A 13,134-nucleotide genomic window follows, 5' to 3' on the forward strand; every position below is an offset into this window, starting at 1 on the left:
GGCATCATGACACCTGCGTTGGCACTTGAAAGTTGCGAAATCTTCAACTTCTGCCACGAGCAATGCGAGTGAAGCGACGCGACGGAACCCACAATTCAGTTCGGCAACACATGACATCACCCATTCAAAGTAAACGAGAAGCGTTAAAGCCGACGCCCCATGTGAATGCAACATAATGGCCACTGCAGTGACGTGATGACTTTACCAATCGGTGATTGGCTCTTATTTAGATTGCTTGTTGCATTTTCTCCCATTCATAATAATACGAGTGCACCATCTTTCTATATATAATGTCTTTGATATTTCTATGGCATCGATGTTGTAGAGTAATTAGCTGGTGAAGTGTATTTACTTGTTGTAGAGAGCATTATAATGTTTAAAGCGGATGTCATAACAAGATTTTAAAATGAGTGGTTCATTCAAAAATCCATAATATCGCTGTGGAAATATAAACCGGAAGACAGAAGACAACTTACTCAGTACTTAAATGTATAATTACACTGTAATAATACAAAAAACATTCGAATGCCCTTCAAGCTAAAGTCTGTAGAAACACAAAAAACTTAGCCTATTGAGAGGTCCTAGGAGAAATCAGCACAATATTCACAGTAGTTAACCTTAAACGAGCTAAACACAAGACAAAGCACTGGTTAGTAACCACGAGGGACAGTGATGTGCATTTAAAAAACACACACACACAAATAAATAGGCTACTCCATTCTACGTACGGTCATAATCGTGTTCGTAAAGCAGCTGGTTTGATCAAACACATTTAGATTATTCATAGCGCTCTGTGGTCCAATCTGTAAACACACTCACAAATTAGTCATTACAGTTTACTGCCAAGATGATAGAAGCACACATGAATTACCCTGTATGGTCTTCACACCGACACGCTAACAAGCGAAAACACGCACCAATTAGTCATAACATTACATTGTGCATTTGGCTTTTGTCAACTGGACTGATTTCAGCATGACTGCATCATGTCAATCTCTGCACCCCACATGTCTTAGCACAAGCTGTGAACATTTATCACACTCACTGGCCTACACAACATATATTACACTTATATGTACTCATACTCCACAGCAGATCGCTATGATATGATGGTATATTCTGGCAAACTCTTTGTGTTTAAATGAATTCATGAAGTGTGGCTGGTCTTTGAGGAGATGCAGACTCTCACTGAGACCGCTCTACAATGCTTGCAAGGTCGCTGTGAATAACAGGCGAGTAGTGTTTACTGTAAGCACATCTGAGGACATGTCAGCAGTGTAACGCATTGATTAGCCCACTCACTGCTGGGTCTTCAGTACTCGCTAAACCGTAAGGCTGTTTACTCATATAAAGCTCTTGAGGAGGCAGTTGAACAATAAAGTGGCACCTTAAGAGGTGCTTAAAAAGACTAGGCATCTCTTTTTACAACCCAGCACTAGAGACCAAGTATTTGTATCTGTTTGAGTCGTTGTGGGTCAATGACAGTGTGAGTCCATGATAAAAAGAGGTAAAAAAAAATTGTTATTAGTTTCTCTGTCATGTTTAGTTTATAGTCATAGTTTCATTGTGACCATTTGTCTGAGTTCAAGGGTGCGTCTCAATCAGCTCCCTCTCTTCCTAGGTAGAATCAGCATATCGTGTTCACGAATTCAGGCACTGGTGAGGATATTAACTACTCTGTCTTACTACACATTGGGACACTGATGACTCTATTTACGTCCTCAACGGTACGTCCTCGTTGTACAACATCACTACTGGTATTTATGAACAACGGCACAGTTGATATCTTTCTGACATTATGTTAGTTCCTGTTCTTGATTCTGATTGGTCAATGGCTGTGTTTTATTCACTATGACCGCTTCACCCAATGGTTCTATGTATCACTACACAACAACCTTAGCAACCACTCTTAGCAACATAAACTGTAGGTTCTCAATTGATATTGTTCATTAAATCTTACTGTATTATGCAGAAGAGTGTTGTGAGAAAAAGATTGAGTGAGCGAGTTTATTACCTGCATTCACGTTTAGCATTTTCTTTCAGGTCAGTTCGATGTTCATAATAAAAAATCTGTTTAAATGTCCGATGTATTATCTTGTCCTTTTAACAGTTAAGGGGTTTCCATGACTGACAGCACTAGTCAAAGCATTTGTCAGTTGCATCTTGTTCTGTGTTCACAACAATTCAGTCTTTTCAAAATAAAAGTCTTCACTACGGACTCACACACTCATAAAGACAGACTTTTGCCGCCATCTAATGGCGTGATAATGTAACTTCTGTTGCTGTTCACGGTCAGGGACTATTTTTTCCGGCGGAAGGAAGGCTTTTAGTGAAACTTTACTTCATGAAAGTTGCATTGATACATATTTTTGGCTTTAATATTTGATGTATGTGATATATGAATAAGTCCGCTTCGCGTCGTGCCTAACAACGCCCTTCAGCCGTGACTTATTCACGATACTGCACAGCCTCACGTACCTTATTGCTTACTTAAAGTACATGATGATTATTAATTCGCTTGTTACACATACGTGCTAGGGATTGAACGAATTCAGAGTTTTAAAGTCGACATTTATGTGTTTAAAGGGATAGTTCACCCAAAAATGAAATTTCTGTCATTAATTACTCACCGTCATGTCGTTTCACACCCGTAAGAGCTTCGTATATCTTCGGAACACAAATGAAGATATTTTTGATGAAATCCGAGCGTTTTTTTACCACAACGAAATTACCACATTCAAGGTCCAGAAAAGTAGTAAAGACATCATTAAAATCAACGTGACGTGACATCAACGTGACTACAGTGGTTCAACCTTAATGTTAAGTAACGAAAATACTTTTTGTGCACAAAAATAACAACTTATTTCAACAATTTTTCCTCTTCCCTGTCAATCTCGTACACTGTTGATGTAGTGAGCACAGTTCAGAGCTTCCCTGTTCTACGGCGAATACTGAGCCGACAATATTGCATTACTCCCTAAAATAGTAACTGATTGCATTACTTTTTATGTAAAGTAATGTGTTACGTTACTTTTGCATTACTTCACACCTGAGCTTGCTTGTTTTTTAATGACACATAAAAGTTCTATTTTTGGCACCAAAAGTTAAATGAATAAGCCTCAGGCTGAGGGAAATGCAGATTCACACTTGTACAGTAGAGGGTGCAGCTCAAACTAATTTTTCAGCTTTGCTGCAATTCTAGAATATAGAAGAATAGGACGCAGTCAATAAATAAGAAGAAAAAAGTAACTTGCATTACTTATTTGAAAAAGTAACTCAGATATTTTGTTGTAAATTTAAAAGTAATGCGTTACTTGAAAGAAGTAATTTGATTATTGTTCAATAATGCATTACCCCCAACACTGATCAGGACAGTTGTACAGTTAATGACGTTAGTAAATACACAATTTTTCATTGCACTTTACTCAACATGAACTGCCATTCCAAGCACCCGCTCTCAAACAAACACTATATAACACTCTCAAACAGCCACTATATATAGTAGCTGACTGTATATCTACCTGAGAGGTGTGACACAGAGAGGGCAAACAGGAGAGAATGGGGACAGTGAGTTTCCTAGAGGTGATGGAGTGTGGAGGGAGGGCTGGGGTGTGCTCTAAACGTCACACGTACAGGGGAAAATCTCCAATAATGGGAAGGCCGACAGATGCTCCAGTTTCCTTGACAGGAATGGAGGTCAAGTGGAGATTTATGTAAAAGGGAAAACAGGCAGCGAGGGAGAGAAGAGGAAAGTGCATATTATGACTTTAACTAGTGGATGGGGAGGACAGAGCAGCAAAGCAATGATTTTACCCAGACAGCACTGGAAAGGAATGAGGCAGAGGAAGAGCCTTAAAACAGTAGGGAAGGAGTGGATTACAGCAGCGTTTCCCAACCATTTTTGTCTTAGATATTCCTACAGCACCATCAGTAAAGCTCAACAACCGCTTCACAACACCAAACCAGACATATTATATGTTCTTCTTAACACGTACAGTGTTATAATCAAAATCATTCTGCATTCATTATACGAAAGTGCACTGTAAACCCGAATAAGTTGGCAAAACTCAAAAAATTTGAGGGAATCAGTCGCCTCAAAAATTTTAAGTTAAGAAATTCAAAGTTTAAGCAAGCAGAACTGGCATCATTTTATTTTGTACTCAATACATTTTAATTGTTAACTTGAAATGTTTGAGAAATACACTAATTCATATGTTTAACTTAATATAACTTTAATATAAACATTTTTATTAGTGTGAACATATCAAACTAATTCAGAAAATGTTAACATGTTAATTTGCTAACATGTTGCTTGCTCTCAAACCAAGCCGCATGACACCATGATGGTAACTCTCCAAAAACTCACATTAACTGAAACTTTTCTAAATTAGCATAACAAAACATGAATCATTACTAAATCTGCCACTTAAAGATGCAGTAAGTAATTTCTGAGAAACACTGTTGAAAGTAGATCAGACCCCGAGCACCAAAACACACTTGTAGCCAATCAGCAATAAGGGGCGTATACATTCAAGATGGGGGCGGAGTTATCAGGATAGTAGTGTGGTCCTTTTGGGAGGGGCTTGTTTGTTTTGGTGATTTCAAATATCAACAGTGTTTCTCAGAAATCACTTACTGCACCTTTAACACTAATCTTGCGCAAAAACAAAACATAACACTTTATTTTAGCATTTACTCTCCCTTTAGAGTGCCATGAGCAAAGCATGCTGGGAAATAGAAATCCCAGCCCAGTTTCAGTTAAACTTAAGTTTGTCTAAGTTAAAAGAAATAAGTTCATAAAACTCAAAACAATGAAACAGTTCAGTTTACTTAAGACATATCACTTCTGTAAACTTGAAAGAAGTTCATTTGACTGAGCTAATTTGTTTAATTTAAGTTTGTCCTACTCAAACCAATTAGCGTTAGGATTTACAGTGTGGCGATTACAAAAAATGCTACAAAAATGTAAATCTTTTGACAGTCCTATTATTTATATGGAATGCACTTATATACTGCTCAAACTTAAGATTTCTCATCAAGGCTGCATTTCTTTGATCAAAAATACAGTAATTTGTTATGAAATATTATTACAATTTAAAATGCAATTTTAAATTGTAATACAATTTAAATTTTATTTTAATATATTTTAAAATACAGTTTATTCCTGTGATCAAAGCTGAATTTTCAGCATCATTACTCCAGTCTTCAGTGTCACATGATCCTTCAGAAATCATTCTGATATGCTGATCATGAAACATTTATGATTATTATCAATGTTGAAAACAGAATATTTTTGGGGAAAGAAAGTGTGTTAAATTTATTCAGATTATTTGATGAAAGAAATAGTGATCTTTTGTAGCATTATATATGCCTTTACTGTCACTTTTGATCAATTAAAACATCCTTACTAAATAAAAGTATTAATTTCTTTCAGAAACAAAATCTTACTGACCCCAAACTTTCGAGCAGTAGTGGCACATCAGACATGCTGGGTATGAGAATCCTGAGCTGTAGTCGTTTTCCAAAAGTTGCCCTAACTAGACATACTCTGTCACAGACAGCAGTTTTTATGCCAAGGGCTAACAAAGCATACAACCAGTGGCCCGGGCTGCCTAATCGAGCATTATTTCCCATTTATCTCTCAAGACGCTTGCGCTGACTGACTGACTCTCAAGTCAAGACGATTTGGAAAGGCTCGAGGTCTTGGCAGCGGAGCTGCTGCATCAGACTAGTTACCCAAGCCAACAAAGACATCGTAGGACTCTCATGCCAAGCATGAATAAATAAACATCCAATTGAAATTTTTCTCATGCACTTTCTTAAAATGCACATTTTCTAAAGTCTTTGGCAGAAGGATCTGTCTAGTAGTCAGGGGCTGTTGCAAAGACAGATTTGTGTAATTCCACTTTATAGATTTTTTTGCTTGCTAATGTTTGCTGTGACCTGACAACATTATCGGTTCGGTTTGTTAAAAGTAAAACGCAGTGTGGCCTCAGAAGTTTATTGGTAGAAAGTAATAATATTTGCAAGATATTTGAAAAATAATTTAAAAGCAATAATATAAATATGAAAACATTCACAGATGCAATGCATTTCCACCTACAAAACATAAGAACAGCGAAGCATGAAGCAGTATCTTCTTACTTCTTTGGTTTAGATGTCTCAATATGAATCTATATTCATATTCACACAGTCTTAAAAGGAGTAAAAAGACACTTCTTTGATGTTGCTGAGTATTCTGCCTCAGACCGCCTTTCATTGTATTTGGGTTTTGCATTTTTTGCACAATGAAGCAGTAACTGTTTGGTTATTACCATGAGTGCTTGAGTCACATCTTTATAAATGGCAAAAGATATTTGAAGAGCCAAAAGATACAGATTTGTGCACAGCAGAAGTCTTTCTTTGAGGTAGCTAAACATTCCCTTACTTTAGGTGTATCCAAATTCTCATAGTTTTAGTACAGAATCCACTGAAGATCTTAATTCTTGACCACTGAAGGAGGTGTACAGGTGTGCACTACCCTCCATACTATGATGAACCAAACAAATACACTTTAATCGAAAGGGCCAGTCAGCAAATTTACTTTGGCATAGATTTAGCCCAAATAAACTGCTGAAGTTTTGGCCCAGATCGTGTTTGCCAGCCCAAATCTGTTCCACATCTTTTTAGCCAGAGCTGAACCAAAACAGGGCCATAACTGCACCCGTAATGAGCCAAATAACAAAACAAATGTGAACCTGACATTCCTGTACGGTTGAGTTACGTGACCCACGTGTGACATCATTGAATCACATTTCCACCACACCTTTTTTTCATTTAAAACCCATTACACAGTAAATCAAACAATAAACACAGAAATTGATTCACAGACATTTTTATTTCATTTTTATTAATATAGCATCTTGAACAACAGAAGTGTCCTGATGTTGGTAGTAATGTTGGAAGTGTCAAATAAATGAATAAATTTACAATAATTGCTACATTTAGTATGTCTCACCAATCTTTCTCACTCACCATCTGTCAGGAAAAGATAAAAAAAATAATTACATTAGTATAACATATCAATTGTATCATACATCAGATATTATTCTGACTTTTAGGCCTATTACTAATGATTGTAAATCAACACACATTCTGTGTTTCAACCACCCAAGACCTAAAGTGCGGCTTGATGTTAAACACCCGCAAAAATCGGGTGGATTTCAATTGTAGTCTTTTAAAAAGGCATCTGAAATAATAAACTAAGTGCAATGTAGAGTTGTTAAAAATATAAATTTTTCGATACACTTCCAATACTCATTTTCCACAGAATACCAGCTGCTCTTTCTCTCTCTCTCATCTCTCTGACAGCGAGTCGACACACAAACCCTCCTCCCCTCACTCACTCGTTTCATTTGCTCCGGATGAATATTGTTGGTGTTACAGGGCTTGAATTTCGGTGTGGGATTGTGCATATTGTGCATAATGTTACTCATTCCCACAGATTTTGTGCTCACACCCAAAGTGTGCCACATAAAGCATCTCTCAGTATGAAATTGAGTTCTTTTTTACTGCTTAAACAGTCAAATATACACAAAATAATGTCAAAATGCCGGTCTTGGTGAGTATTCATGTAAACACAGTCTGTTTGTTTTAAGTGAACATAAACAGTTTAGAAAGAAAACGCATGTGTAACAGTATAATGGATCTGTGCGTCAGGTCTTAAAGTGACAGCAGCCTAATAAACCTGCTGCCAAATTATGAGATAATGTTAAAAATATCTACATGACAGTTTTCCCCATGGTATCAATGTCAAAATTGTGGCCAGTGAAAATGCAGAGTGGCTAGAAACTTTAGAAAACCACTAGCCACAGTGATTGGAGAGCAAAAAAGTTCATATCAAGCCCTGATTCCGTCCCAAATGGCGCACTATACACTATGTACTTATCAGTGTATGAATTTTATAAGGTTATTTTGTCATTCATCGTCAAAGTCTGACACGGAGTCCCTCTCCACTACGTAATTAAAGCTGCTACAGTTGAGTACATGAAGTGTTCATCATTCCTCACTTTGGTTTTTCCGTTAATTCTGTTTCCAGGTATTTAAAGTGTACTTTTATGTGGAATTTTCAGTGTGAACACACTACTCAGACTATTTATACTATTATTTATTAAACTACTATTTATGAAGTGTCATAGAATATGTGCAGCCATTTTTTAATGAAGAAAACATTAAATAAATGGCTTTCCTTATCATTCAAAATGAAGGCTACTCTAGTACTTTTAGACACATAATAGGCCTACTTAATAATCTACTTAATATTAATAATAATAATAAGAAAAAAAAACACCAAAAACAGCACTTACCTGAAGCTAATTAGAGTTTGTTTTGGGCAAAGGCTGTTGATGTGAAGAAGGAGCAGAAAAGGAAATAAATGAAATAACTTTATTCAAATAGCTTCCAAACAGTCACATGTTTAGTAATCCACCAATAGGACTTCAGTGTAAGATGCAAAGCAACCAATAGCGTTGTTGAATAGGATGAGGTGTGGACTGCCACAACCCTGCGGCACTTGACTTAGGTTACTTGTGATTTTCCAAGTATAAACCAAATGGAGTGCTATAGCCACATGTGATCCTCAGTCGTGTACTGTCATCTGGGCCATATAGCTTCTCAATACAATCAGTGATCCAAAAGAAAACTCCCTCCAATTCAAAAGCCATGGCAAAACAAATAAGGTGAAAAGTTGGCCCATGTGTGCTTACTTAGCCATATCTAGGCCAAATCTTCCACATTTGGCCTAAAAGTACTTGCTATTGTCTGGGGGACAACTGTCTTAACACCTTTAGCACTTCAAAAAAAAAGTGCTACACATGAAGCTCACAGTCTCTGCCTTTTTATTTTTCAGCTTTATGAATCTGACATTTGCACCTGTGGCATTTTGGGGTAGTTCAGGGTACTTCACAATCTCAACAGACGAAGTCAGTCACTCGGGTGTTGCTCGGCACACTTAAAATACTGCTTTTTGCATAAAGCCTACTATATAGAAAGGAAGAACGGACGCGCGAGCACAAAACGCTTAATATGTACTACTGGTTGCATAGCAACCGCAGAATATCAGCGTGAGCAGGCGGGATTCTGCGGGGTCAGGTCTAGATCCCAGTGTAACATTCGCAGCCTACTTTATATATGCATATATAAATGAAATATATAACATAAAATCTTACATTGGATGGAGAGTATTTTTTAAACGTGTACAAAAGGAGCGTTTCATAAGCAAGATTTACCTGCAGCAAACACATCAAAACGGCCGTTTCGTGACTATATATGAAAGATGAGAAGGAATTTCTTTTGCACACACATACACACGCGCGCGCGCGCGCGCGTCGAGGGAGAGAGAGCGCGCAAGAGAGATGTTGTAGCACCTTTAAAGCGATGACATCATGACAATTTCACAGAGGACTTCATCTTTAAGCAATAATCGCGTCGTAAAGAGCAGAAAGCACGAACACATGCAGACATGAATAATGAATGGCCGTCGAAATCGAGCTAAATCGCCCGTACGCCTCCACACCGACGTGAACGCGGCCACTGCGTCTGTCTGCTGCAGGAAAACTGTCGCATCATTTCTAGTGGATCAGACATTAAGTACAATGTGTGACGGACGATATTCCCCGCACGCGCCAGAACTATTGCTCACACACTGAGAGCGCACACTGGCGTTATAACGCACTGCACCTATGATGATGATGATGATGATGATGATGGTTCACTATTAAAGAGCAGCGCAAATTGTGTTGTTGTTCCTGAGGGAGCCTGAAAAACCCGATGGCCGTCTCGCCAAGTGGTCTCAGAGAGTTGAGCAGCCAAGGGAGGGTGAATGAATCCTCAGATGCACTTTCGCACATACTGATGCCACAGATTTTACGCGCGCATGATGTTCATTCACAGGAAAGCACATGCTCTGCGCGGGTTATTTCACGAGCGGGACGCTTACCTCCACACTTGTCCCATCTGAAGGATGTGTATGAGCGTCTGCCAGACCCACACCGAGACGCGACAGCATCTGGCCCTGCCGTACACCCCTGCGCTCGTGCCCGACGCGGCTCTCCGGCCGCTGCTCAGACCCTCCACGGAGCCCAAGCCGCCCCCCGTGTAATCCTGCACGAACCACCTGAAGCTCAGGATCTGGACCAGCACCGACGGCACCAGCACGAAGAACAGTGTGAGTCCGAACCAGAGGTAGTCCTGCTTGGCGTAGTAGTCGAGCGCGAGCCACAAGTCAGTGCCCACGTCCCAGAAGAAGACGAGCAGCGCGAGGACGATCCACAGGCAGTCCAACCAGAGGCGCTCCTCGTGAGGTGGCCGCCTGACGTCTCTCCCCTTGCCCAGGAGGTAATGCAGACAGGCGCTCCGGCAGCCCCAGTAGCACGACGAGGTGTTGCAGCAGTGGCAGATGTGGAAGGAGCTGTTCTGCCGCGGGTCGTCCTCGCAGCTCCCCACCGTCTCGTCCAGGTTGTGCAGCTGGGCGAAACCGGTGACGACCCCCCGACCGTCGGATTTCGCTGCCATCTTGCTCTCCAAAGCGCACACCTCCGGTTTCCGAGGCTCGTGACGTCACTTCCCCGACACCTGTTTCTCCAGAGTACCCCTAATGAGGTAGCCATGGAGTTGTGGGGTGACGGTGACGCCAGAGAGGCAGAGCATCCTCCGGACGGTGAAGTTAGTCCTCGAACCGGCTCGGGTCAGAGACGAACTCCTGCTGGAATCGGGTTCTTGTCACCTGGACATTGTGCTCGCGCAGCATCCCCGCACAGGGAGCGAGCGCGGGACTGTTCCCTGAGACACCCGACGCCGCTGACTGGATGTCTGGACTGAAGAGAGACGCGGATGCTGCTTACTCATCGAGGATGCCACCTAGCGCTCGATTCACCACCTCAGGACTGGGGGGGTGCTGAATGATGTAATGCAGTAGTGAGCAGAGCACGCTCGTGTTCTTAACCCTTTCAGACGTCAGAAGAGATTCACGCGCTCACGTGGGAATTTATTGCTCCTCATCAGGTGGAAAAACACAATCACATACATGCTGCCGTTCACATTCTCCTCCTCTCCTCTGTGCCATCATGACTCAAGATTCAACATTTAAATGAGTTTTTTTTTTTTTTTTTTTTTTTTTTTTTTTTTAAAGAAGGGCATATGCATAACATTATATTTTAGTGAATTTCTCTGACAACATACATGTCACTGTTTTAAGTCTGGATGTCCTGTAAAGAGCAAATTCATGGCTTTTCGGAGATACCAGATGTTGGGAAGCTTCTTTAAGCTGGTCTTTAAAAATGCATGACTGACATTAATTTAGTGATCGAATTTAACACTCTTATGGAAATTTCAGACTTATTTTCAAAATGTTTTTTCATAAATCAACATTTCAGGAAAATGTGGGGTTTCAACTCAAAATGTGACTTTCTGTTATGAAATAGGACATTGATTTTATGTCCACTGTAGATGACTTATCACACTGTAAAAAATGTTTTTCATGATTTGTTAATGTGTAATAATTGTTTAATGTGGTTTAGATAACATAATATTTTGGGTTTCTGGTTATTAAATCAATCGCCTTCATTGTATTAACTACAATTTTTAATTTCAATGAACTCAAAATTTAAAAGCGGTCATGAACTGCGTTGTTTTATTGTTTTATAATGTTTCCTGGGGTGCACTTATAATGTTAGTATGCTTTTTACATAAACATTGTCATAATTTAGAAATAAAAGGCATTTTTCCTACCATGATTTTAGTCCACTGATTTGAACGCTCTGTTTTAAGGGGCGTGTCTTCCATGTAAACACCCACTGCTGTGATTGGCTGACTTCTTTGCATATGAAATAGCTAAGTATTACTCTCTTGAAAACTTTTAGCACATTTTTACTATTACAGCTCTCAAGTTTAACTAATCGTGAAAGGTGTTGATTATAGCATTAAATTTAGATCAATGGCATTATATTTAAATCGTGGCATGAAATGTTGCATTGATGAACATTGCACAGATGTTGTTAAGCACATGAAAGCAGTGATCTCATCATTGCAACTCAATTTCTGCACACTAACGAATGCATTCATCATAACTAACAGTGCAAACTCAATGTAAATAAGAGATTCATTAAATAAAACAATTGACAGCTCCAGCGATTGTAAAGGGAGTGTTCTTTGATTGCTTTCTATATGTAATTTAATCACTGTTTAAATAACAGATTATTTTCATCCTACTAAGAGAAACAACGTGAAGTTGAGGATTTAGTCACTGGTTTGATTTACTGACACATAGACGAAGTACTATTGACTGCATTACTGCCGAGTCCATATTGTTAAAGTCTGTTTGCAAAGCCTGCGCTGAAATGCGATTGATTTACCAAAGAATCCACAGTGAAATGTACCGAATACAAATAAAGCTCAACTGAGACATTCACATTGTTGAAAATAATTAACCATATTCCTAGCATTAGGATCCTTTGAAAGGTAATGTTATTTTAGTCCTGTATCGCTCTTCTCTCCTTCATCTCACTAACACACCAGTGGGCGGGGCTAGTGTTGCAATGATGGAGTAGGCGTTGATTTCTTCTGCGGAGGCGGGGTTTCACCTATAGGCACATTCCAGGATCAGTCGTTCGCTGGGCCTGGTGTCTATAAAAGCTTTTATTGGACTAACAAGGAAGTTTTCAGTTCTGAAACTTTCTTATAATACGATGAGCTCTTATATATATCAAAAGCTCAAGGAAAAGTTGATTTCTCAATTCATGACCCCTTTAAGGCATCCAGGTAACTTACTTTTTTAAGTTAAACCAACAATTCTTTTTTACAGTGCATGCATTTTGAGAGACACAACAAGTGGGGAAAGAGATTATATTTCAATATTCCTATGAAATATTTGATATTATTATGAAAATCTTGCCAATTATTTCTCCCAGTATTGCACTTCTTTTTTTATTACATATTGCTCCAAGAACACCTTATGCAAGTTAGATACAGTATGTTAATACATTGTATATAATGGGAAAACCTGTTTATGGCCATTTATTGCATAAAGCAAAATGGTATCAAACATAGTTGAGAATCATCTAAGTTTGGTATAAAAAATCCTGAAACCTAAAAACTGAT

General features: G+C 39.1%; 1 protein-coding gene across 1 annotated transcript in view; it reads right to left on the minus strand.

The window, feature by feature from the left end:
• xkr6b (XK, Kell blood group complex subunit-related family, member 6b) overlaps nucleotides 1–11,172 on the minus strand; it is a 69,700-nt gene extending 58,528 nt beyond the window's left edge. The window contains exon 1 of the mRNA XM_048208357.1: nucleotides 9,977–11,172. Within this exon, the coding sequence (XP_048064314.1) occupies nucleotides 9,977–10,551 (575 nt within the window). The 5' untranslated portion in view covers nucleotides 10,552–11,172. The remainder of the gene's footprint in view (nucleotides 1–9,976) is intronic.
• Nucleotides 11,173–13,134: the final 1,962 nt, after the last annotated feature.

The sequence above is a fragment of the Megalobrama amblycephala genome, linkage group LG11 (genome assembly GCF_018812025.1).
Source record: "Megalobrama amblycephala isolate DHTTF-2021 linkage group LG11, ASM1881202v1, whole genome shotgun sequence".
Classification (NCBI taxonomy): Eukaryota; Metazoa; Chordata; class Actinopteri; order Cypriniformes; family Xenocyprididae; genus Megalobrama; species Megalobrama amblycephala.